Genomic DNA, 24,890 nt, shown 5'->3' with positions numbered 1-24,890 from the left:
CCAGCAAGCATGCCAGATATGGGATCAAGTTGTAGAAGACCTATGAGAGGGCAACAGGCTATATATATATAAGTTTCGAATTTATCAGGGAAAAGATAGTCATGTGGAGACCCCCGGATGCCCAGACTACATGTGGAGCAGTGGCAAGATAGTTTGTGACTTGGTGTCATCCTTTTTCCATACGGGGTACCACTTATACGTGGACAAGTTTTATTCAAGTGTGCCACTATTTAGACATTTGTACAATCTTGGAACTGGCGCATGTGGTACCGTGCAACCTAATGTGTGCACACCATTAGAAGTGGGTGGATGCAGGATGGTATATTCTAATGGTGGGCATACCACACACTTTTTCTGGCAGGGATTTTTCCTTTTTCGTTCAGCCCCCCAGGCTGCATACAAAAAAAAAAAAAAAAAAAAAAAAGAACATAGTATATATACCCAACAAGGATCAGCGATGTACTGGTACATCCCTGGACTCTGAATGGTTATACCAGGATGATGCCTACAGCTGCAGCCATCATCCTGGTATCGTTTTTTCAGCTGGTGATCGGCTTTCATGTAAAAGCAATCCTAGTGTCTAATTAGCTGCAGGATTGCTTTTACAAGCAGCGGGAGATGATGCTCCCCCCCGCTGCCTTCCACAGCCTTCTCGGACAGTCCCGTGCCATCGGGGGAACAATGAGAATGCAGCCGGTGTTTCTGCCAGCTGACCATAGAGCTGATTGGAGACCAGAATGGTGCCAATCATCTCTATAGTCTAAGACATCGGAAGCTATGAGCATTTCATCACTTCAGTTTTGCAGGATATAAACGGCGCCATTTGTATATTGGGAAAGCATCTGATCACACCGATCTTGGTTTGATTAGATAATGTAAGGGCAGAGGAGATATCTAGAGTCTGATAGACCACAGATTTCTCAAAAAAGAATATATGACAATGCCCATTGAAGTTATAGGGGATATTTGCATTCCCTGTGATAGCATTAAAAGTGATAAAAAAAACAAAAATGAAAGGGACAGTGTAAAAATAATAAAAAAAAAAAAAAAATAACAAAAAAAAAAAAACCTTGCCCTCCACACCTGTGCGCACGAGCGTTGACCCGGTGCCGGTATGTAAACAGCAGTTGCACCATACATGCGAGGTATCGCCGTGAACATCAGATGAAGGGCAGTAATTCTAACACTAGACTTCCTCTGTAAATCTAAAATGGTAGCTTGTAAAGGCTTTTAAAATGTTGCCTATGGATATTAAAAACCGATGCAGTTTGTCGCCATTGAAAGGGGTATGAGCAGTTATAAATCATGTCATGTTTGGTATCGATTTACTAGGCATACCATCATCTTTTATATTTTACCAAATAATTGTCCAATATATTGTGTTTTTGTGCATTAAAAGTAAAAAAAAGTGTAATTTTTTTTAGTTAAATTTGCTTTAGAAAAATCGCTGCGCGAATATTATGTGACATAAAAAATTGCAGCACCCACCATTTTATTCACTAGGGTATCTGCTTTAAAAATATATATATTTGGGGGTTTAAATTAATTTCCTAGCAAAGAATACAGATTTTTTTCATGTCACCAAACAGTGTCAGAAAAGGCTTGATCTTCAGGTGGTTAGAAGAGTGAATGATGTCTGGCATAAAATGCCCCTACCCCCCAAAACGACCCCTTTTTGGAAAGAAGACACCCCAAACTATTTGCTGAGAGGCATTTTGAATCAATAGAAGAATTTATTTTTTACCACAAGTTTTTGGAAAATTACAAAATTTGTATTTTTTTTTTTTTACACAAAATTGTCACTTAAATAATTTACTGCTCACACATGCCATGGGTATATGTGGAATTACTCCCCAAAATACATTCTGCTACTTCTTCTCAGTATGGGGGTACCACATGTGAGAGACTTTTCGGCAGTCTTGCAAAGTCCAGGACCCCAAAATCCAATGACCACCTTCAGGTTTTTAAAGGGCTTTATTTCCTTATTACACTTCCTGACTACCTATCACAGTTTCGGAGGCCCTGAAATGCAAGGATTGCACCAAACCCCCCTAAATGACCCTTTTTTGGAAAGTAGACACCCCAAGGAATTTGATCAGCATGGTGAGTATCTCGTTTGTTGCCACAAGTTTTTGGAAAATGAAGAAAAAAAACAAAAACATATTTTTTCTTTTCTTTTTTTATATTTCAAAATCTTGTGAGAAAAAAATGAGATCTGCGCAATACTCACCATGCCGCTTTTTAAATTCCTTGGGGTGCCTACTTTCCAAAAGTAGAAAATTGGGGGGGGGGTGCTATCCTGACATTTCAGGGCCTCCGAAACTGTGATAGGTAGTGAGGAAGTTAAATGAGGAAGTTACGCACATTCAGGCTTTCAAAGTGGTCATTGGATTTCAGGCTCCTGTATGTGGCATTTGGCTAGGCTCAAAAAACCTCTCAAACATGTGGTATCCCCATACTTGCTAGAAGTAGCAGAATGTATTTTGGGGTGTAATTCCACATATACCCATGGCTTGTGCGAGAAATAAATCATTTAAATGACAACTTTGTGTAAAAAAAAATGTTCTTGTCATTTTCCAGAAACTTGTGGGAAAAAAACAAACAAAAATAAAACCTTCCATGGACTCAATAGGCCTCTCAGCAGATAGCTTAGGGTGTCTACTTTCTGAAAAGGGGTCATTTGGGGGTGTTTGTACTATCCTGGTATTTTAGCACCTCAAGAAATGGGATAAGCAGTCAGAAAGTAAAAGCTGTGTAAATTCCATTATCTATACCATAGTTTGTAGACGCTATAACTTTCACACAAAGCTATCAATATACACTTATTGGGGGATTTTTTTAACCAAAAACATGTAGCAGAATACATTTTGGCCTAAATTTATGACAAAATTTTAGCTTTTTTGGATATTTTTTATGACCGAAATGAGAAAATATTTTTTTTTTTCTTCAAAATGTTTTTGTTTATAGCGCAGACAATAAAAAATGCACAGGTGATCAAATACCACCAAAAGAAAGCTCTATTTGTGTGAAAAAAAGGACATACATTTCATTTATGTACCGTATTGCATGACCACGCAATTGTCCGTTAAACTAGTGCAGCTCTGTATAGCAAAATAAGGCGTAAATTGCAGTATCTATACTATAGGTTGTAGATGCTGTAACTTTCATACAAAGCAATCAATATACACTTATTAGGATTTTTTTACCTAAAACATGTAGCAGAATACATTTTGGCCTAAATTTAAAACTACCTTTGAGTTTACTATATATTTTTTTATAGCCAAAAGTAAAAAATATAGTTTTTCTTCAAAATTTTCGTTTTGTTTATAGCACGAAAAATAAAAAGCGCACAGGTGATGAAATACCATCGAAAGAAAGCTCTATTTGTGTGAAAAAAGGACAAAAATTTTGTTTTGGTACAGCATTGCATGACAGCGCAATTATCAGTTGATTAGTGCAGCGCTGAGTAGCAAAAAGGAGGGCCTGGTCATTAGGGGGAGGCGGTAAATCCTCTAGAGGGCAAGTGGTTAAATACTGCACAATGAGGGATTCTGCCTTTTTGGTCCTTGGGTGACATTGATGGAGGGATATCAAGTACATAGGATAAATGATGATTGGAGGAAAAGTGAGGAAAAGCAGTTGGAGAGCATCTGGGGCAAACTTTTCTTTAGGGATCATGATTAAGTCAGATACGACGAAACAGGTCAGGGAGTGACGGTGCGGCGGACCGGAGGTGACGCAGATATGCAACCGGAAGTGACTGAAAGTCTATTTTAAATAAGGCTTAACTATTTTTGGAATGTTGTAAGTGCAATATTTTGGCTTAATAAAGTTGTTTACCTTTGGTAATACATGATTGGAGCGAATTTCTCTTTCTATGTAACTATAAAGAAGAATATACATTATGATCCTTGCTACTATTCTTATCATGGGTGATTATTGGAGGAACCTCCTGGTCTTAATATCTTTGGAATCAATGATTTGGAATCTATATAACAGAGTGGAAAAAAGGCTGTGTTCGGATGGTGCTGATTTCTGGAATTTACGCAATAAGGCTCATTAAAGGCTATGTTCTGGTGAGTGCACACCTAAGAAGGGGTGTATGAAAGGCACAGCATGAGGTTTATTTATATATTCATTTCTGCACTGGGAGTCACAGAGGATTCACATTGTGGAAGATATTTTGGACTTTTTTTGTGGAATTTATTATTGATCACATTGGACTTATGTTATATGGTGTTTTTTGGGCACTTTTATATTATATATAATTTGTTTGATTTTTTATTAATATTTTTTGTCACATATATTTTTATGTCACATATAATTTATGTCACTTAATATTTGTGTAAATGTGTTTGCACATAGAGATCATTAGAAGGAATTAATGTGACACATATGCGACGCTAATTATCACCAATAATAGGGGTGCTATATTTTTTTTTAATAAGTTTGACATAGAATTTAAAGTGGCAGCTGATTGGATATAAATATTTAAAAGCATCAATTGGTGCGGTTTAGCTATTGGTATACCTTTGGAATCACTCTATAAAATTAAGTACATACCGCATGCCTGGACCACTACTTAATTACTGCATGCATTTAATTATTTATTTCATTTTGTGAATTGACTTTAAGGTCTTTTTATGCGATATTTACCGAGTGTTTTTGTTCTTTTTGGTAAATACCGCATACTAGCAATAGTGCATTGACATTTTCAGTATCGCATGCGATATGTGGTCATGTGACTGAGTTAACTCATGCGATAAAATTTAGTGAATTGTATTATCCCCTTACCTGTCCAATTGTGCCCAATGTATTATCCCCTTACCTGTCCAATATCCAATCTTTTAATGCACCTTTTAATTGGGTTGATTTACTAAAACTGACGAGTGCCAAATCTGTTGCAGCTCTGCATAGAAATCAGCTTCCATTTTTTATGTCAAAGCTTAAAGCGGAACTTCACCCAAAAGGGGAAGTTCTGCTGTTCCTTCTCAACCTCCCCCATCAAAATTGCTATTTTTTGGGGGTTGGGTGGGAGCCGGTACCTGATATTGACAGGTACCCAATCCCACTTAGGCTTTGACCACCTAGGTGATCAGAGTGGAAGTCGGCCTACCCCATCCTTTCCCCTCAGTTTCTTGGGACACATAATGGGACCCAAGAGACTGCAGGACCATTCACAAGGCACAGCGCGGCTCGTGTATGCACAGAAGGCAGCCAGCTGTGAAGCCATATGCAGTCACAGTCGCCTGCCCACAGTGAAGATGCCAGCACTGGGGACCGAAGAAGAGATAAGAAACCGCTGGGGTGAGCACGGTGCTGGATCCCTGGACAGGTGAGAGGCATTTACAGTTTTTGTAGCTGCTGACTTTTAGTTTTCACAGATAGGACTGAAGAACCTCTTTACTTGAAGAAGCTGAAGTTAGAAGCCGATTGGCTACTATGCATAGCTGCATTAGGTTTTGCACTCTCCAGTTTTAGTAAATCAACCCCATTATATTTCTGTAGTAAACAATGATTATTTGACTACCTCACCTCTTTGGACAAATTACACATGTCCAGAGTGTGGAGGGTTTAGAACAAGCTCATGGCTGCAGTAGTAGTCAGAAGCTTGTATTTATTTTCCTCAGCCAGCACTCAGCTGTCATCAATTTTACAGTGCAGGTGGTGTGGCACTCCTTCGCCGGACTCCCTTCTCTGTGGATCCCAGGTACTCTCCCTCATCCTAGGGAGCCCAGGACCACATCAAATGATTTCAGAATGGCAAGGAGATCAAGGAACATATTCCCCGTTCTCCTCTGCTGCCTATGAAGCTGGAAAAGCTGGTTTTATAGCTGTCATTCCCAACTTAATAGCAAAGTAACTGCATTCAATTCCCTTCTTAATTATGATACTCATGCACAGGATCCTTAAAGTCATTGTAAAAGCAGATATCTTTGTATTTTTAAAAAATAACAAACATGTCCTATTTACCTGCTCTGTGCAATGGTTTTGCATAGAGAAGCCCCATTCCTCCTCTTCTGGGGTCCCTTGCCACCGCTCCTGGCTCCTGCTTTTGTTGGTGTGCCACCACAGGAAGCCACTTCCTATCATGGCACACCTGCAGACTAGCTCCCAAGCCAGCTTTGTGTATCTATTCCTCACTCGCTGATATTGACAGCTGTGTCTGAGCCAATGAGGAGGAAGAGAACGGGGAGAGCCGCTGCTCTCATGCACATTGATTGAACGAGATCGGGCTCAAGTAAGTATAGATTGGGGGGGGGCGGAAGCTGTATGCAAGTTTTTTACCTAGAGTGCATGAGGGTAACAAAAGCATTCTGCCTTTGCAACCACTTTAAAGAGTAAAGTAAAGATAGGATTTTTATGTAATATTGCAACTTACGACTCCTTTGATGTGATGGCTGCAATTGTTTCCTTTCTTCAGGCTATCTTCCTTTATTTTCACATGGTAAACAGTAACACACTTCCTGACACACTACAATCACCCACTGTATCATAGCTATGGAAAAGCAGGATTGTCAGCCTGAACTGCCTCCTGTATTGAATTGCAAATCCCTTCTCCTCCCTTTTACATAGGGAGGTGTTTATCCATAATTCTCAAAAAATGGCTGTCAAAACTGATAACATTGATACATTTGTTCAGCTCAAAGGAAATGACTCTGCATTTCTAACAAGGAAATGCCTTCGAGTTTCTTCAGGTGTGCCTTGGCAAAATGTTTAAAAGTTGCAAAAAACTTGTATACATAAGCTAGCGGGTGGAAGAAGTCAGACTTTTTAGTTACACAAAGCCACAGGTTTTCATTGTGCGCCATTACAACTTTCTAGCCACCGGCATCCTGACACCCAATAACACCATCAGTTGATAAGCAGGATGTCAGTTGTCTGAACAGCATCCTTGTTTGACCCTCCCCTGCCCCTCTCCATCAGTGCTGGGGTCACATTAGCTCAGTGATGGAGAAAAACTGAGAGAAACACTTGTATACTAGTCAGGACCAGTGTGCAAAAGTGCATTTGAATTGGAATAATAAATCACATCTAGCGTTGGGTGTCCTACATGTGTGGATGTTGTTGCGTTATATAAAACTATTAGAATAGTGTTCTACATTTTAGAATGGGGTGCCTCTAGACTGTCCATAATTTTAAAGGGTGCCTTGAAATTGTCCATAATTTTAAAGGGTGCCTTGACTAAAAAAAAAAGGGGAGAAACACTGCTTTAAACTCTGAACACAAACTCTGAAACACTGAACTAAATTGGTTGCTTTGGGTTACAGAACTCTGCACATTGCACATGTTCCCTGCACTGCTTTACAAAATACATTTGTAACATACATTTGTGTGATGAAAATAAACCTCAGATAAATGTATGTAAAGATCAGTTACCTGTGAAACTCCAAATCCAAGACTTTTCCATGGCATTATTCTATCTCCAATTAAAAGAGGATCTACATACACCGTATAAAACTGATGAAGCTGGATAAGGAAATTAGACAGATTGATGGCATCACAGTCTGTGAGAATACTGAAAATTCTGCTGAGCATGACTTCGCCAGCCATCATCTTTCCATCATAAATATCTTTGTATCGATCTAATAGCATATTCCTCAGCTTTGCCATAATCCCACGATTGTCCTTCATACACACATCATCATACTGATGCCACTCTGAATAGTGAAGAGTATATATTAGTGGTTAGTCAATTAGTTATCTTCAATCCCAACACTATTAAAATTGAGTCTTGAAATTTCTATGGCAATCTTACCTGTTCCTTGAACAAATTTGGACTGAATATACAGACAACGATTAACAGTTACATGTTCTTGTACATCAACATTATAGATGTTTTCATATTCCTCTTTGCCCTTTGTCCGCACAATAACATATTTGTATGGTATGAATTTATCCAAACATTTCTTAGAAACTTGAGTTTGCCCTTCATACAGGAAACCATGTTTCTTGAGGTCTCTACAAAACAAAATAAGGCATTATTATGACAAAAGAAACACAGTGTACTCTAACATTTTACAACAGCAGAAGCAACAGGTAGATCTGAGGGGAAGCTCCGCTGATTTCTTTCATCCAATCATATGCAAGCAAAAATGTAGTTTTTTTTACTTTTCCTTGCATGTGATTGGGTATTCTTTGCAAAGTGAAGCTCTACCTCATTTACTAAGCTCTGGAGCAACTGCACTTGTACTGCATAGTAGATTTGCCTTTAGTAAATCAACCCCATTGTGCTTTTCTTTCATTATTGTAAGTACACAGCTCACAATTCTAGTGTATAGCCTTATTCAATAACAAAATCCTTACTTTTACACGCAGTAACTGCTTGCAACCAATCAAAATTGACTCAGCTAATGTCAAGACAGACCATTTAACCCAGTAATCCATTCATTAACAAATTAACATATACGATTTAAATGAAAAGGTTTGTGAACCATTATATGAGCTTATTGGACATCAGATTCTAAAATAATCGGCATTATTTTAGAGGTGGCCCCACCTTTGCAGATATACCACTTTTCTGGGAAGGCTTTCTACAAGATTTTGGAGTATGTATGTGGGAATTTTTGACACAAGATTGGTTTCACACAATTTTCGAAAATGTATTTTTATGATGTAGCATTAACAGTACCCTTGAAACACCTGAACTCGGTGAGCTGACTTCTGTAAGCAGACTTGTGATACTCTAGGCAGTAATGTGAACGGACAGGCAGTGCAGAAGACCATAATAGTGCAGTGACAATAATAATCACCCTCCGAGACTTATACAAGCAAGCAAACCAATAATCCTAAGTGCCTACAGTAGCTGCACAAGGGGACAGCACTGCAGTAATTTCACAGCTGTAGAAGTAATACTGTCACCTTGTTAGATTAAGTGCATTTTACTGAAAGGATCCTCAGTTTTTCACTCTGGGATGTAAAGGTTAATGGTTACTTTTAAAGATGCCATGTAAATAAGTCTAGTATAGTTCTTCCTTAACCGCTTCCCCACCACCCTATAGCAGATACACTGCTACAAGGCGGCACACGTGATTTTGCATTTCCAGGTAGGGAGCGCATGCGCGTGCCCTACCCGCGCCGCCGTTCGCAGCCACGGTTGTCAATCACCGGGTTCCGGCTGGTGATTACTCACCGGCGCCTGGTGATTGCCAAGTATCTCCGACGGGGAGGAGAATGGTTTATAAACAAAACAGTTCTCCTCCCGCTCAGCTCGTGCATACTGCTTTGGATGGCTGTGCACAGCACAGCCATACAAAGCAGTGTGCTTAAAGTGAAGCACACGGACACAGCACTATGTAAAACAGCACACAGTTAACCCTTTGATCACCCCTCATGTTAACCCCTTCCTGCCCAGTGCCATTAGTACAGTGTCAGTGCATTTTTTTAGCACTGATCACTGTATTGGTGTCACTGGGGAAGTCAGTTCCCCCCAGTATCAGAATGCCCGCCGCAGTCCCGCTATAAGTCATTGATCATGACCATTACGAGTAAAAATAAAAACAAAATCCCAGTATATATACCGCCATTGTAAACGCTATAACTTTTAGGTAAACCAATTAATTTACACATATTGGAATTTTTTTTTAGCAAACACATGTAGCAGAATACATTTTGGCCTAAATTTATGATGAAATTTAATTTTTAAATTCTTTACTGGATATGTTTAATAGCAAAAAGTCAAAAATATTGTTATTTTTCTCTCAAAATTGTCAGTTTTTTCTTTTTTATAGTGCAAAAAATTAAAACCACACAGGCAATCAAATACCACCGAAAGAAAGCTCAATTCATGGGGAAAAAAAGGACATGAATTTCATTTGAGTGCAGCATTGCATGACTGTGCAATTGTCAGTTAAAGTAACTCAGCACCGTAATGCAAAAAATGGCCTGGTCAGGAAGGGGGGTAAATCCTCAGGAGGGCAAGTGGTTAAAACTTAAGTACAGCCAAAATCACAAACAAACAAAAAATGCAGCCACAACTTACAATCAGTAGGCTATGTCCCTTGTGCCGATTCCTCTTCTGTTCATGATAATCTTCCACCATCCTGCCCCATTTCGTCCCTCGCTGTACACTGTCGCGATCTTTTAGAGTGGCGGGTGTGAATACAACTAGGGAGCTATGACAGGCTCTCATCAAGAGAGCCTGACTTTGACCGCCCCTTCCGCCCTATTGCTTCATTCATAAAAGCCTTAGTACAGCTTCAATAAATGTAAATGGATCTAAAAATGGAGGATGGGCAGATGCTTTATAGCTCCGTCCCCTCCATTCACAGCTCCGCTTTCATTCAGAGGTATCAGCACAAGAAACACATTCTACTGACTGTAAGTTATGTCCCTTTTGCAGATTTTTCTGTTTATGATTTTGACTACACTTAAGCTTTCTGTTTTTACATGTACCTAAATCTCGTGTAAAAGACTCCATTCATCGTGTGTACAACAGCACTCAGACAAGGGAAAGAGGAACAACATGTAAGAAGAGGTGCTAGACAGAGGTTATTCTGCGGGCTAGGGCAGAAGATTTGACCATAAAAGCAGACCTTTAACAGCTATTTCAGCCATTCAGCAGGAAGGATGGTGAAATGTATGAAGAGAAATCATGCAATTTCAAATATAGAGTAAGGCGTATTTGTGGGTCATATAACGGAGAGCCATAGAATATGATTTTTAAACTAAGACCATGAGTATCACCAAGGATTTTTTGGCTCTCATTGTTTGTTTTCCAAGAACATAGGCAAATTGATCCAGGAATACAAATATCCCTGTAAGACTTAATTTCAGCTGATGTTACATAGTTCATTAGTCTGAAAAAAAACCTAGTTCATCTAGTTCAACCAACAGAAAAATAATTAGAAAATAGAAAACCATATACAGAATCCTATATCCACAGCTGATCCACAGGAAGGGAAACCCCTAAAAAGCACGGAGGGAAAAAAATAAAAATTACTTCCTGATCCCCAAAAGGTGATTGGATATTCCCTGCATCAACAATCTCTGGTTTTATTACCTATAAATTATATTTTATAATTTATATTTTAGGGTTTTTTTTTTAATGTAGTAAAGTACTTAGCTCCTTCATAAACCCAAGCTGATTATTGTGTTCTAGCAAAAAAACTCTTCAGTGTGGTTTCTATCAAACTCTTGAGAATCATCCAAACTATACAAGTTAAAAAACTAACGAGTCTGTAGTTGATTGGTAGACTTTGATCTCTTTTAAATATAAGCACCACATTGGCCTTGCTCCAATCAAGGGATACTCAGCCAGTCATTAACCACTTCAATACTTGACACTTTTACCCCTTTCCTGCCCTGGCCATTTTTCAGTTTGCGCAGTCATGCAACACTGTACCCAAACCACAAAAAAGCCCAGTTACAATATGCCCAACAACACCTTGACATGCCTCACCAGGCATTTTTGTGATATTGGCACAGTAAAGGCTTCTTTCTGGAAATTTGACCATGCAGCTCATTTTTGTTCAAGTATTATCATATTGTGTTCCTTAGAAGCAACCATACCTTCTTTTTCCAGAGCAGCCTGTCTTTCTGCTGAGGTTACCTGCAAGTTTTTCTTTAGATCCTGGACAGTTCTTCCGGTATAGTGGGTGAAATTTTTCCTCGTCTACCTGACCTTGACTCGGTATCAAGAGATCCCAGAATTTTCCACTTCTTAATAACTGATTTATTCAAGGTTTTGGATAGCTTTCTATATTGTTTTCCATCTTTATAAAGTTACATTACTTTGTTACGCAGGTCTTTTAACAGTTCTTTTCTGCTCCCTATGGTGCCTATCAGTGCCTAGCCTGTTCAGTGCATCCACATGAGAGCTAACAAACACATTGACTATTTATATACATGTAGCAGGCTCCTTGTACAAGAGGATTCAGAAGGAATCACATGTTCAGCAGTCAGTCCTTTCTCTCTCTCTCCTATTTGTAAAACCTGGGCATTCTGCCAAGTTCATGACTCATCCACTACACAGCAAATACACAGCAAAGAACGCTGGGAGGGGGAGGAAGCAGGAAGTGAAAGGGGAGAACAGAGAGACACGAGGCTGGAGAAAAGACAGGGACACGTGGAGCCCGTCCAAGCAGAGGAGGAGGCACTACAGCACTCAGCGCGGATAGAGGGACCCGGCTGTGTGTTCAGAGTCTGGTGAGCTGTCCCACTGGAGAAAGTAAGACACACCATTTACACTTTGCATATAGACTGGGACATCCGCACCCCACTGCTGGGATCTCACCCATCCGGGGCCCTGTGCAAGCCACAGATCCCCCTGCCTGCTTTGCCCCTCGCCACCAGTGTAATTGAGACTGTCTGCCCCGGGGACTGACACATACTGGGAGATTGCATCCTGCGACTGCCCCTGGTCTTGGGGTGCTTTGTGTTGCTCTAGACACTGAGGTTGGACCCTCTCAGCCCAGAAACCTAGTGAAATCGGATGTAACCCACACCAGCTGAAACTCCAAAGAAGCCTTCAGCTGCTATTTACTTCATTGTAAGGACTAAACGTGCACCAACTAGAGCTCCACCGTTACAAGGACTAGAGTGGGGGAATCTGGCTTAGTAGCCTTATTAGAGGTACCTCTTTATTGCATTCTGTTCTGACTCTGAGGTGATTTTTGGCTAACGCCCCTCAGAAGCAGAATCATACACCGGTGTGGGTAATACATTTCATTGATAGAGCATAAGTAAGTTTATTTGTTTGATATCAGTTGTATTCTGCTTAAAGTGTGACTCTGCCATCCGGAGACTCTTGGCTGTGAAGCCCTCTAGTGGCAGACCAAATTTACTGCATTGCAAAAAGAAGAAAAGTAAGTTTTGAAGTTGAAAGGGGAACCCCACCCCTCTACACTGCATTTCATTCTCCATAAAATTGTTCTTGTTTCATTTAACCCTGTGTCAGCAAATTTCTTGGCGGGGTATTTGTTATTCATTACCAGTTGTGCCAGAGGGATTGGGTTTGCTTAGGGTTGGATCTATTGAGCGCAGGACCCATAATATATTCCAGCCTGTCCCAAGGGGCAGTGCTACATACAGACACTAATTACAAGTTAAAAAGCCACATAAGTGGGAAATTAACCTTTAGTTGCCATTTTAACCTGTGTGTCACCTGGTGCGTCTGTACCAAGGCCAAACTTTCCAGGGTATGTAAACTTTTGATCAGGGCCATTTGGGTGATTTCCAATATCATAATGATTAAAAAAGGTGCCAAACAACTATATGATAATAAAGGGCTTCATATGATCACTATCCTTAACCCCTTCACACCTAAGGGTAACACAAATCCCAAAGCCCAAGTAAAATTTTACAACTTTGGCATGTGTTAGTAAAACCATACATATCATCACAACTACTTTGTACATCCAGGTGAACTGGGCTTTCATTTGGTGGTAAATGGTAATGGATATCCCGATTCTTATTTTTATTATCAAAGGAAAACTGGCCCAAAATAGTAAAAAAAAAACAACTGTTTTTATTTAGTTGTGTGTTTCTTGTTTGTACCATAGCCTACCACCAAAAAATAACCCAAAATAAATTTTCCAGCTCTGGATGATCGCAGCGATACCATATATGTGTATGTTATTTGTACCTGTAGTACAGCCCAGAAACAATAGTGCACATTTTGTTTTTATACCTGAAACACACTGACACGGATACCAATTTTTAAAATATAAAAAAAAAATCCTGACCTTGACCAAAACACTAACCATGACACTGAACTAGATCAAACCTTGATCTAGGAATTTTTTTTTGTTTTTTTTAATACTATATATCTTTTTGTGTTTGTTTACAAACAGGTTTTTTTTCTCTCTGCAAGGGGAGAGAGCAATACAATGTATCTCTCTCCTCCATTCAGAGAAAAATACAAGGGGAGCAGGCTTCACAGTGACTTAATAGAAAGTATGGTAGTGTGACAAGAACAGCACCACCCAGAAAGGAAAGTGGTTACTTAAACATCCACACGGAGTAATGTAAGCTAGGTAATTACAGAAAATACTTTATTTTGATCACATAGATCATTGGGAGGTTGAACACAAGCACAGTGAACATATCAAACGAAATAAAATGACTTATCACTGTGATAGCCAATCAGAAACGATCACAGTGATCATGTGACCCAGAATCAGGAGCCCCGGGTCCCGATCATTAGAATGGGACCCGGGGCTCTCAGTGACAGCCCGGTCACCCACACGGCACGCTCCCAGCACAAAGACAGGTATGCAAATAGGCGTCCCCACGGAAAAAAGCCCAGTTCTGTGAGGCCGCATATTTGTGTTACGTCGGCGCCAAGGGGTTAAATACAAGACAGTTTTTTGGCATGATCAGTCAATATCAATGCCAAAATTACATGATTCATGTCAGGGTGTGGAAACTTTACCTTTTTTTTTTTTTTTAAAAGTCCACTTCAGTGGGAGGCAGCTGCAGGAAAGAGGAGGGAGCACTCAACAGCTGGGAATTCTGGGAGCCATGACATCGCTCCCATGTACCAGCAGTTGTCGGTGCTACTAGTGGTGAACCAAAAAGAAAATTCTGGACTGAGACCGAAAATTCAGGATGCACTTGGCCAAAAAAACGAAATCAAAATAGACAGTTTTTTAAAATAAATATTTTTTATATAGTATTGGACAGAAAATAAATGAAATATATATATAAAATGAAAAACCTAAAAATGCTGCACAATAATTAAAAAAAAATCATGGCCATTATTAGCAGCCATTTTTTTCCTTTTTGGCAAAAATGCAGATAACCCTATTTTTGGCCGTTAATTTTCTGCGGCTGATATATCAGTGTATCACTAGGCGCTACCTCAGCCTCTGCTCACAGACACAAAGGAGCTGGAGCTGTGGGATCACATGGCCGGACAAGATCAGACTAAAAATAGGTATGTATACACATCTTTTTTATAAAGGTTAGGCAGGATAGGTATCAGAATAGGGAAAGGAACAAGTTTATATCACTTTCTGCTCAGGCGAATTCTGACATTTCTCACATACATGTTGAAATCAGCATTATTTTGCTATATAATTACTTAGAACCCTCACATATTATATAATTTTATGAAAGCAGATACCCTGGAGAATAAAGTGGTTGCAATTTTTTATGTCACACGATATTTGCACAGCCATTTATCAAACGCACATTTTCAGCAAAACACTCTTTAATACATTTTAGTGCACACAAACACAATACCCAATTTTTGTTACAGTATAAAAGATTTTGTTGCACCAAGTAAATATATACCAAACTTGTCAAGATTTAAAATTTTGCACACCCGTGAAATGGGAACACACTGCGTTACTTAAAACTCTTCATGTAAAAGTATATATTGTAACAGTGAGAGTCCCTGCCACTATATAAATGGGTTTAAAATGAATAAAAGGACTCTCAGAGCTTGACGAGCGCCAGCAGAAATTTTGTGAGCAGAGAAAACTGTGTCTTAAAGCGCAGTAGATTAAAAAAAAGAAAAGTCAGCAGCTATAAAAACTGTAGCTGTTGACTTTTAAAAAAAAACAACTACTCACCTATCCCATGATCCAGTTGTGTGCTCACCACAGCCGGTTTCACTGGCCATCCTCGCTCCCCAGAACAGGCATCTTAAGTGTGGGCTAACCCAGCACAGCATTTGACTGACAACAACGGGAGCCAATGGCGAGAGCCACTGCTCTCGTGCACATGGCTGGATCGGATTCGGCTTAGGTAAGAATAAGGGGGCTAGGGGGGATTGGGCACCACAAAGGTTTTTCACCTTAAGGCTTTAGAACCACTTTAATTCTAATGATATGACACATTATACATATATTTAATGATGTGTATGAGGGTTTAATAACACTTTAATGCCATACGCCTGAGAGAGGAGTTGCTGAATCCACCAAGAAATAGTGGATTTAGAAGCAGCCTACTCCTTACGAAGCCTTTCAGGCAGAACAAACAGGGAACCACACTGCCAAAAATAGAGCTACAGGTTTCAGATATGCCTGCACAGCATGGACCATATTCAAGGAGTGAAGAACCTTCTCTTTAGGGTGTTTTGCATTAGGACAAACTGATGGTAACACAATTCAGATTGAAAGAAGACACAGCCTAGGGCAAAAAAGGGGTCAAGGCCTCAACTCCAATTGTCTCAGTGAAGGACCATAAAAGTTTCTTACAAGAGAGTGCAGCCAGCTCCAAACTACGAAAAGAATAAATAGCCATTAAAAAGACAACATCCAGTGTAAGAAGCACCAAAGAAATATCACAAATGGGTTCAAACTGAGCATGCTGTAAAACAGATAAAACCAAATTAAGGTCCCACAGCAACAACGGAGCATAGACATACAGAAAAACCCAGGTGACCTCCTCAAAGTCGTTTACCAAGGAAAGAGATGCAATAGGCCTCTGGAACGGAATCTGACTCTTGATGGTAGTCAAACTCAGAGACAACTCCTGACAAGACTAAAGAACAAGCCAAAATGCACCCACGACACACTGTCATGGATGAAATGAGCTTAACAATTCACATGCAAATATCAAAATTAGAAAAGCAATGCTGCATGCTAATATTCCATACATTTTAAGAGGAACTGAACTTAGGAAGCTGGACACAAAAAAGGTCACAGGGCAAACCTGTATAGCCTGTGGTCTCTTTGCAGCTGATCTTTCCCCATTACTAACTTACCATGCCTTGTGATCATGTAGCTTCATGATGTCATTTGTTGCCCTTTTATGCACAGATTAGAGTAGAGAAAATCTTCACATTCCGGATTCCACTTGTGTTAAAACATGAGAAATGTGACATGACCCTGCATAGGTTAATGCATGACCTCTGTCTGTAGTGCAAGACTTGACACTTCCTGTGAAGAAACTATGTATCTGTCAGGAATGGACTCACCACAGGTGGTGCTGGGGCTCACCTGCCTTGTGGGCTGCAGTACCAGTGCTGGACAGCGGGTGCTCTCAGCAGCCAGAATCTCGCTCCTGCAATCAAGCCATAACCTGAGGCTGATTGCAGGAGGTGTATAAGTAATGGCCAGGCCTGCAGTCAGTGCCTTGGTGTTGTCCCATGAGCCCCTGTATCTTGTTCCTGATTGTCCTGTACTCCTGATCGCCCTGTTGCCGACCCAACCTGATCCTGATACTGCTGTCCTCTCCTGCTCTTACCCCTGGCTCGTCCTGACCATTCTTTGCCTGCCGCTCTGTACTGTCTGCTCCGCTGTTACCGACCTGGCCTGTCTCACCACGCCTACCTCTTCATGTCTGGCTCTTACCTGCTCTACGCCATTGGCACCTGCCTCTACCACAGCTGGTGTTTCCTGGGGGGTCGCGACCTGGCCTCAGGCCGCCTCAAGTCCATCCCCACCATCAGGGGCTCTGGTGAACCAGCAGACTGAGGCTTAGACTCCGCGCCCTGAGTGACTCTGGCCAGTGGGTCGCTAGAGGCTACCGCCAGTCGGCCGCTGACAGAACCATAAGGCCTGCCTGACCATTCCACCTCTCCAGCCCTGAATACGCCTGTGTTCCTGCACATACTAATATTAGGGGAAGGTTGGTTTTGTTTACTGTGCGTTTGTATATTTGGGTGACTAATAATAAATTATATTGTTATTATATCATTCCTGAAGCCTGTTACTTCCCAGTGTCAGTCCACACATTTCTGGTCATACCCGGATCCCTGACAGTATCCCACAATCCCTGGATCTCTCAGTCTAGTACTATACAGTAATTCGATCTGACACAGATCCAAACATGCAAAGTATTAACAGACACACAGAAGGTTTGCTTATACAGCTAGATGATGTTTTTTATAACGTTTGCAATCCAACATTTGTGGAGCAACATCTGTGATGCAGAACAGAGGGGGTGGCAAGGTATAGACTGGATGTTGTGTGACCCAGTACAAGAAGCTCCCTGTCCATTTAGTGAACAGATTCAAGCAAAGTGAGTGAATACGTAGACATAGGGGAAAAGAGGATCGATCAGCCATGTAAGCCTGTCGCTGAATGCTGATCAGATATGTGAATCCATCATTACAAGAGAAGGCCAAAAAACACAACACAGAGTAGAACCACACTAACACCTAACAACAACAAAAACACTTGAAAATGTATAATGCCTTTAAGGATCTTTTAGCATCCAACAGGCCTCTGCATTGGATGCCTGATGTGCCCCCCACCCCCCGTTCCCGCACTGTGTGCTGTGGGTTCTTCCACAGGACTGGAAGTTTAAAGTCTTACCTTTGTATGGAGGCATTTGCTTTAGTTTTTAAATTGGTGACAGTCACTGTAAGCAGATCGTGTGTTGTCAATGGTACTGGTGACCCTATAGACAGGGTAATGAATTGATAGTAACTTAAAAAAATAAAAAAAATACAAAGGTTCCCCCCCCCTACCCTTTACCGTGATTTTTTAATAATGTTTCCCTGGTTTACATCTTCTTTGAAGCTTTCCTAGCTAGATTAGATTACTCTGAAGCCTACTGCATTGTTCAATATGACCTCCCTTAAGTACGACCTAAATTTAAAGTGATATTAAAGGCTGGGGTTTTTTTGTTTTGTTTTTTAAATAAAACACATCATACTTACCTGCTCTGTGCAATGGTTTTGCACAGAGCAGCCCTGATCCTCCTCTTCTCCGGTCCCCTGCAGGTGCTCCGGGCCCCTCCCACCTGCTGAGTGCTCCCAGAGCAAGCAGCTTGCTCTGGGGGCACTTGTGCATGCTCGCTCCCAAGCCCCGCTGTGCGCGTCTATAAAGCCTGGTACACAGGATGAGAATATCGGACAAATGATCATCCGTTTTGTTGCATGCTAGTCTCATATCAAAATTGAAGAGGTTACTAAAGTAACGAAAAGTCTTGTAAGACAGAGCACAACTTCGGAAGTGATGTAATGTATCGTACTATATTGTAATGTATTCTTTCATTTCTGAGCATGCGTGGTCATACTAATTTTTTTCGTACAAATAATATACTAATTACATGAAAAAGTTTGTTCTGTTATCCAAGCAGAAAAATGTTAGTGTTTGTCCCTTCGGATATTTTCGCATGAACTGTTGTGATCGTCTCTTAAAAGCTTTGTACTTACGATCAGATTAGCGGACGATTGCTCTGAAAGCGTTTTATTTCATACGATTTTCTCTTCGTGTGTACTAGGCATAAGGCACACACAGCAGCAAGGCTATTGTTAATTCTCAATAAAAAGTTAATGAAATGAAAAATTTTTTTATTGAAATTAAAAAAATACAAAAGTCTTTTTTGTTTTAAATCTTTATCTCTTAAATCGCAGTCAAGCTATAGAGGCAGCTCTTGAATTACTCTGCAAGCTTACTGCTCTCCTCACCTATAAAATAGCTTCATTATCATAGTAATGATGTTTTCTTCAAAATATTCTGTTCGAATTCATTCGACCACCGCAAAAAGAAAAAGTTTAGTTTCATTATATTTTATTCACTTTATATTACCCAGGAACCCGATCCATGGCCAAGTTATATATAAACTAGATTGAACAAGGCACATGAAGGCTCAGGCTTGCTAAATGGGATAGACACAACTTTTCACAATTTATATATGAAGTATAGGTAAAGGTAATGATAATGTACTTCACTCAGTCAGGTAGGGCATTGTCTACATAGAACAAATGTTCTATAGATGATCGCAATTAACATTACAGTCCCATAAAGACCATTGTTCTTAAAAATGTTTGTTCATCAAAGGCACTCCCCTATATGACTTTCTTCACATATCGCTGCCCTTAGATGGATCAAAATTCGGCTGGTTCAGCAGTAACTATGGGCAGGCTGGTAAATCTCTGGTTGATCTCTCAATTGCCTTCTGTACTTCCCACTGTCAGAATACAATAACTCTGCGGGAGGAATTGCCCCATCCACCTTGAATGTGTGAATGGGGAAATCGATTCATTTTCTATCATTCAACCTGCTGGAAAATGACTTATGCATGGCCTGCCTAAGATATATATAAAGGTAGCAAAAAAACAACCATATTCACTGGCTGGGGAACTAAGAGAGCTTGGAGAGGGGATGCCCCAGTGAAATCATGTGACATAGTCAGGTTCAAGGAAAGAACGGAAACAGTGGACAGGATTTGAAACCTTTAAATACATCAAAGTAGACCTTGAAGTAAAATGCTTCTTTCTTCTGCGCTCAATGGTAGTAAAGCAACCAGTAGCAATCCTAGAAGCCAGTGATGTCACCAGGTCCTTTCAATTGCTTGCTGGGAATCTCCAGCCATAAAAACAAAGCGGTGTAAACATGTTATCGTATGTACTCTCCAGCGCCTCAGGAAATGCACAGCCAAAAGGTAAGCCAAGGGAACCAGGACAGCGACAACCAAAGGAAATGCTTCAGGGGTGCAGCCCTCCTCCGACAGGGAAATGAGCCACTAGAAATTAATCAGGTGGCGCACACACCTAGTGCATTATCCAAGGTATATTGAAAGGTATAAAAGGTAAAAACATACTCACAGACGGAGCATGTATCTAAAAAGCATTTGCATAATGACGATGGCCACAACGGCAAGCAAGGTGTTCCCACTGGATGATGGGAGCCTTGCTGGTGACACCAGCAAGGCTCCCATCATCCATTCACTACACATCTGCACCAGAGGCTGGTCAGTAGCTCTGAGGAAAGGGATTCGTCCCCAAAATGCATCAGCCATTTGACCGCACTGACAGTTGGAACACCTTGCTTGCCGTTGTCGTTATGCAAATGCTTTTTAGATACATGCTTTGTCTGTGAGTACAGTGTAAACATGTAAACACACAGTGTGAGGTTCCGCCCATTTTTCATAACAGGCCCTACAGGTTGAGGGGGGACCCTCAAGCACAGGTCAAGAAAAATAATGTGTGGCATTCCTCCTCTATAAATACCAGACCCTTTTCCGAGCATGGCAGGCCAGGAAAGGTGGAATTACATTGTGGGACAGCTTTTTCAATTAAATGACTTGGGTGTACATTTTTATTTGCTTTTCATATTTTTTAATGAGTAGAGGTAGCAGCAACAACAGATTTCCCGGCAGCAACAATAAATCCCAAGGAGCAATAAGAGGTCCCTCAGCACAAGTAATAGAGCCCCTTGCAGCAACAGAAGATCGCCCAGCAGTAATAAATTCCCCAACAGCAACAGTAAATTTGTCTGCAGCGACAAAAATGGAACCACTTGCAGCAACAATAAAATCCCCACGAGCAACAGACCCTTCAGCAACAATAATGGAGCCCCATGCAGCAACATTAGATTCCTTCAGCAGCAACAATAGATAGCTTCTGAACTAGAACAATCTGCAATGAGGGTAGGGATGGTAAACATAAGAATAAATGAATTACCATCTGGAGCAATCTGCAGACAAGCCAGCTAGAGTATTTGCTTTAGTTGAGTTGTTGAACAAAGACAGCCAGCAGTCAGGACAGGAAGACCGGAGCTGTCTTCACAATTAATGGGGGTGAAGACAGGTCCAGTTGTAAAAGAAGGAAAGGCAGGGGCACTTTCACTCTGCAAAGGACTGATAGGCTAAACTTTTAATCCTTCACGAGAAATGCAACCATAGGGCTACTTAGCAGCCCAGCTGCAATAAGTTCGTCCCACGCTATTTCCCTGTAGTTGAATGTATTACAAAAAAAACCTTTGTATGGCATCAGTTTGGAGATTGGGGAATTTTTATGGTGTTTTTTTCACACCCAGGCATTCCCACTGCCAGCACAAACACCCAGCATATGTGCCTGAGGTGCCGGTATAAAGCATCAGTGCATCTTGGCTGAAAGAAAGCCCTGTATGTGGGCGACAGGTGACACTGTCTCCCCAATGTACAGGTTTTTGCAATTTTCACTACACTGGAATGTACAGTTTACTACCTTTGTGTTTGGGTGTTGAATCTTTCAGGTGTACTTGTTTTGCGTCAGTGTACTGCTGGACTTAAAAGGTGAAGTCTGTTAAAAATCCTTCTGATTTTTTCCAATGCTCCTGCCACATGATGGGATGATTAACTTACTGTTTTCTGCTTCTCCACTCTGTTAGATAGTCCTGTGTATTTGCTTGTCCTTGTGTTTGTTTTAACAAGAGCTCAGTCTGGGTTGCCAAAAACTCTCAAAGTACTTCAGAGATGCCTGTGTTTCCCACCATAGTGCACTACAGCAATGCTTTATTGTATATTTTTGCATGTTGCATTAAAAGCATTGTACACTTTCAAATGTTTTTACTGTTTTAACTAGGCATTAGTGTAGTTACAATCTCTGTGTCATTTCTTTTCTTTGCCTTACCTTGTAATGATGGGCTCACATGTTGTGGTGATAGTTTGTAGTGCAGTAGATGATCAGCTCCCCTATGTCCATGTATTCATTCACTTAGCTTGTGACTTAACCCCACTAAAAGGGATAGGTAGCTTCTTGTTCCAGGTCACAATCAATGCCTCACTATATTCCCCGTTTTGTATCACAATGTGGGATTGCTAATGTGATGAAAGATGGACTACTACTATAAAATGAGAATTAGCACTTGCTATTATGAAGTAGAACAAAATTGCAGTTGTGCAGAGAAGGATGATCTAAATTCAAATGGTAAACATGGGTCAAAAATGAATGAACAGAAGCTTAGAGGAGGACATTATAAGCAGTGGTTGTGTCTGTTTTCTTTCTTTCCTTTCAATGGGAAACCATTGATTGGGACGGGGGGGGGGGGGGGGGCTGTATAGTGAGTGTAATTACAATTTTTTTTATTTAACTGTCACAGACCCCCTGAAAGCCATCAATGGACCACTTAGGAGTCTATGTATATGTCAGTGCTTTACAACCGCTTTATCATCTTTAACTTTAAACATCTGTGAAACTCCAGATTCAGTCTGCAACTGTCATATGTGGAGCCGCCTGAAGCTGGATGATGTCATTTTCCAGTGCTTCAGACTTCATATGTGGAGAGAGCTCTGCAAATGCATGCTCCGCTTTCATTTGGCTCTACTAATCATACTATGTCCACTCTGAACCCACCACCACGTTTTGACCTTAGGCAGCAGGGGTTTCACAATTCCAGGTGAAAGGCAGATGCAAAACTGACACCTCAGATCCTGTAACACCTCCCACAAGAGGTTTTTTTAACCCAACATTTGGAATAATGAGGGACAGAAGCAGCATCTGGTACCATGGAGAGCACTAAGCAGGTTGTTACAGTGCAAGCAACACAGGAAAAGGGGAAGAGGACCAGAGGAAAATATTATTTTACAAATCTCAATATAATTTGAGTGATTTTTTCCTCTGAACATGCTCCCCCTCCTCATCTTCGTGTAAAAGTTTTATTTTCTATCATTATAAAAAAAAAAACCATGCCACCAATCAATGTAAGGACTCATTCATACTTGCTGTTGGGAGTAATAAAAGTAGGCATTTGAGCCGTAGTATTACTGTCCCCTGACTGTGTTTACCAGAAGCGGTGAAACACATGCTGCAGCCATGGCAAAAATTATACCCTAGCTCACTTTTGGCAGACAGTACCGCCACTAAAGGAGATCCATTCAAGTGAATGGGGCTATTCTGGCACTGCCCTGCCATGTCACGAGATCAGTGTAAACCAGAAACAGTGTTCCTGATCAAGACCACACCAGTCCCAGTGTCACCAGACCAGTGGAAAGACAACAACAGTGTTCCTGATTGCTGCCACAACAGCCCCAGTGTCACTAGACCAGTGTAAGCCAGAAATAGTGTTCCTGATCACCACCACATCAATCCCAGTGTAATCAGACCAGTGTAAACCAGCAACAGTGTTCCTGATCACAGCCACACAAGTGCAGCCAGTGTCACCAGATCAGTGTAAGCCATCAACAGTGTTCCTGATTGCTAGCTACAGGAGTGCCAAGGTAACCAGACCAGGGTTCCTGATTGCCACCACATCAATACAGTGTTACCAGACCACTGTAAGCCAATAGTGTTCCTGATTGCTAGCCACATTAGTGCCAGTGTCACCAAAGCCAAAAACAGAGTTTCTAATCACTGCCACACCTGTGTAGTGTCACCCCTGCCTACCACCTGTACAGGCCAAGTCTCTGCATGCCACCTCAACTGACCCATCTGCACATCTCACTGACTACGTTCCTGTGTGACATCAGTCCCAGCCATCCCCTGCACAAAACTGCACTCCTTGAACCACAGGAACTCTTGTTGACCCTTTATTCAGCCTCCTGTACTTCCTAGACACTGAACATAGCATTCCTGGGGGAAGCCATGTACCATTAGGCCAGACTTGCTTAGCTTGAAGGAATGGAGATTGCTATAGGTGACACTACACTAAGCAATATTCCCTGACCTGCGAGTGCTTGTTTTGCTTTGCTGTGTGTGTGTGCGAGAAATATCTTATTAAATTTACAAAAATATATTTTTTTTTTCTTCCTTCATTTTCCAAAAACTTGTGGCAAAAAAATGTCACCTTCAAAAAAACTCGCAATACCATTAATTATTGAAGTTGGAGGGTCTTTTTTTTTGCAAAATGTGGTTATTTTGTGGGTGTTTCTCCTGTCCTGGCACTTCAGGGCTTCAACAAATGTGCTAGGTAATCAGGAAATCAGAGATATATATTTTTCGTTTTGAAAGCCTAAGGTCATTGGTTTTTAGGTCCTTCTATCTGTCTAGGCAGCAAAAGTGTCTCACATGTGTGGCATCCCTATACATGGGAGGCGTAATAAAGTAGAATGAGTTTGGGGTGTATTTGTAAGCATGAATAGAACAAGCATAATTGGCACCCAAGCGCTCAGAGGTGGACAGAGGCACCCATCATATGACCGTGATAACCAGTCTAGTAGCAACCAGGGTGTAAAAAGGGAAAAGGCAATTCAGCCCTCCTCGGATCAGGAAAATCCATCACGGTATAAAACAAACAACAGAGACATGTTTTGGGCATCCAGTTCCCTTCCTCAGAGCTATGGTCAGT

The 24,890-nt window shown here is 40.9% G+C and overlaps 1 protein-coding gene across 1 annotated transcript in view; it reads right to left on the bottom strand.

Moving 5' to 3' along the window:
* The window catches only part of RNF213 (ring finger protein 213), a 454,388-nt gene that overhangs the window by 389,405 nt on the left and 40,093 nt on the right, over nt 1–24,890 (bottom strand). The window contains exons 6-7 of the mRNA XM_089682127.1: nt 7,760–7,962; nt 7,381–7,661 (exon numbers count right to left, since the gene is read on the bottom strand). Coding sequence (XP_089538253.1) covers nt 7,381–7,661; nt 7,760–7,962 — 484 coding nt within the window. The remainder of the gene's footprint in view (nt 1–7,380; nt 7,662–7,759; nt 7,963–24,890) is intronic.

Source organism: Staurois parvus, unplaced genomic scaffold (assembly GCF_062004578.1).
Source record: "Staurois parvus isolate SC_StPar_1 unplaced genomic scaffold, SC_StPar_1.0 ptg000286l, whole genome shotgun sequence".
Classification (NCBI taxonomy): Eukaryota; Metazoa; Chordata; class Amphibia; order Anura; family Ranidae; genus Staurois; species Staurois parvus.
Note: the sequence above shows the minus strand (reverse complement) of the source record. Positions and strands in the feature narration are given on the sequence as shown.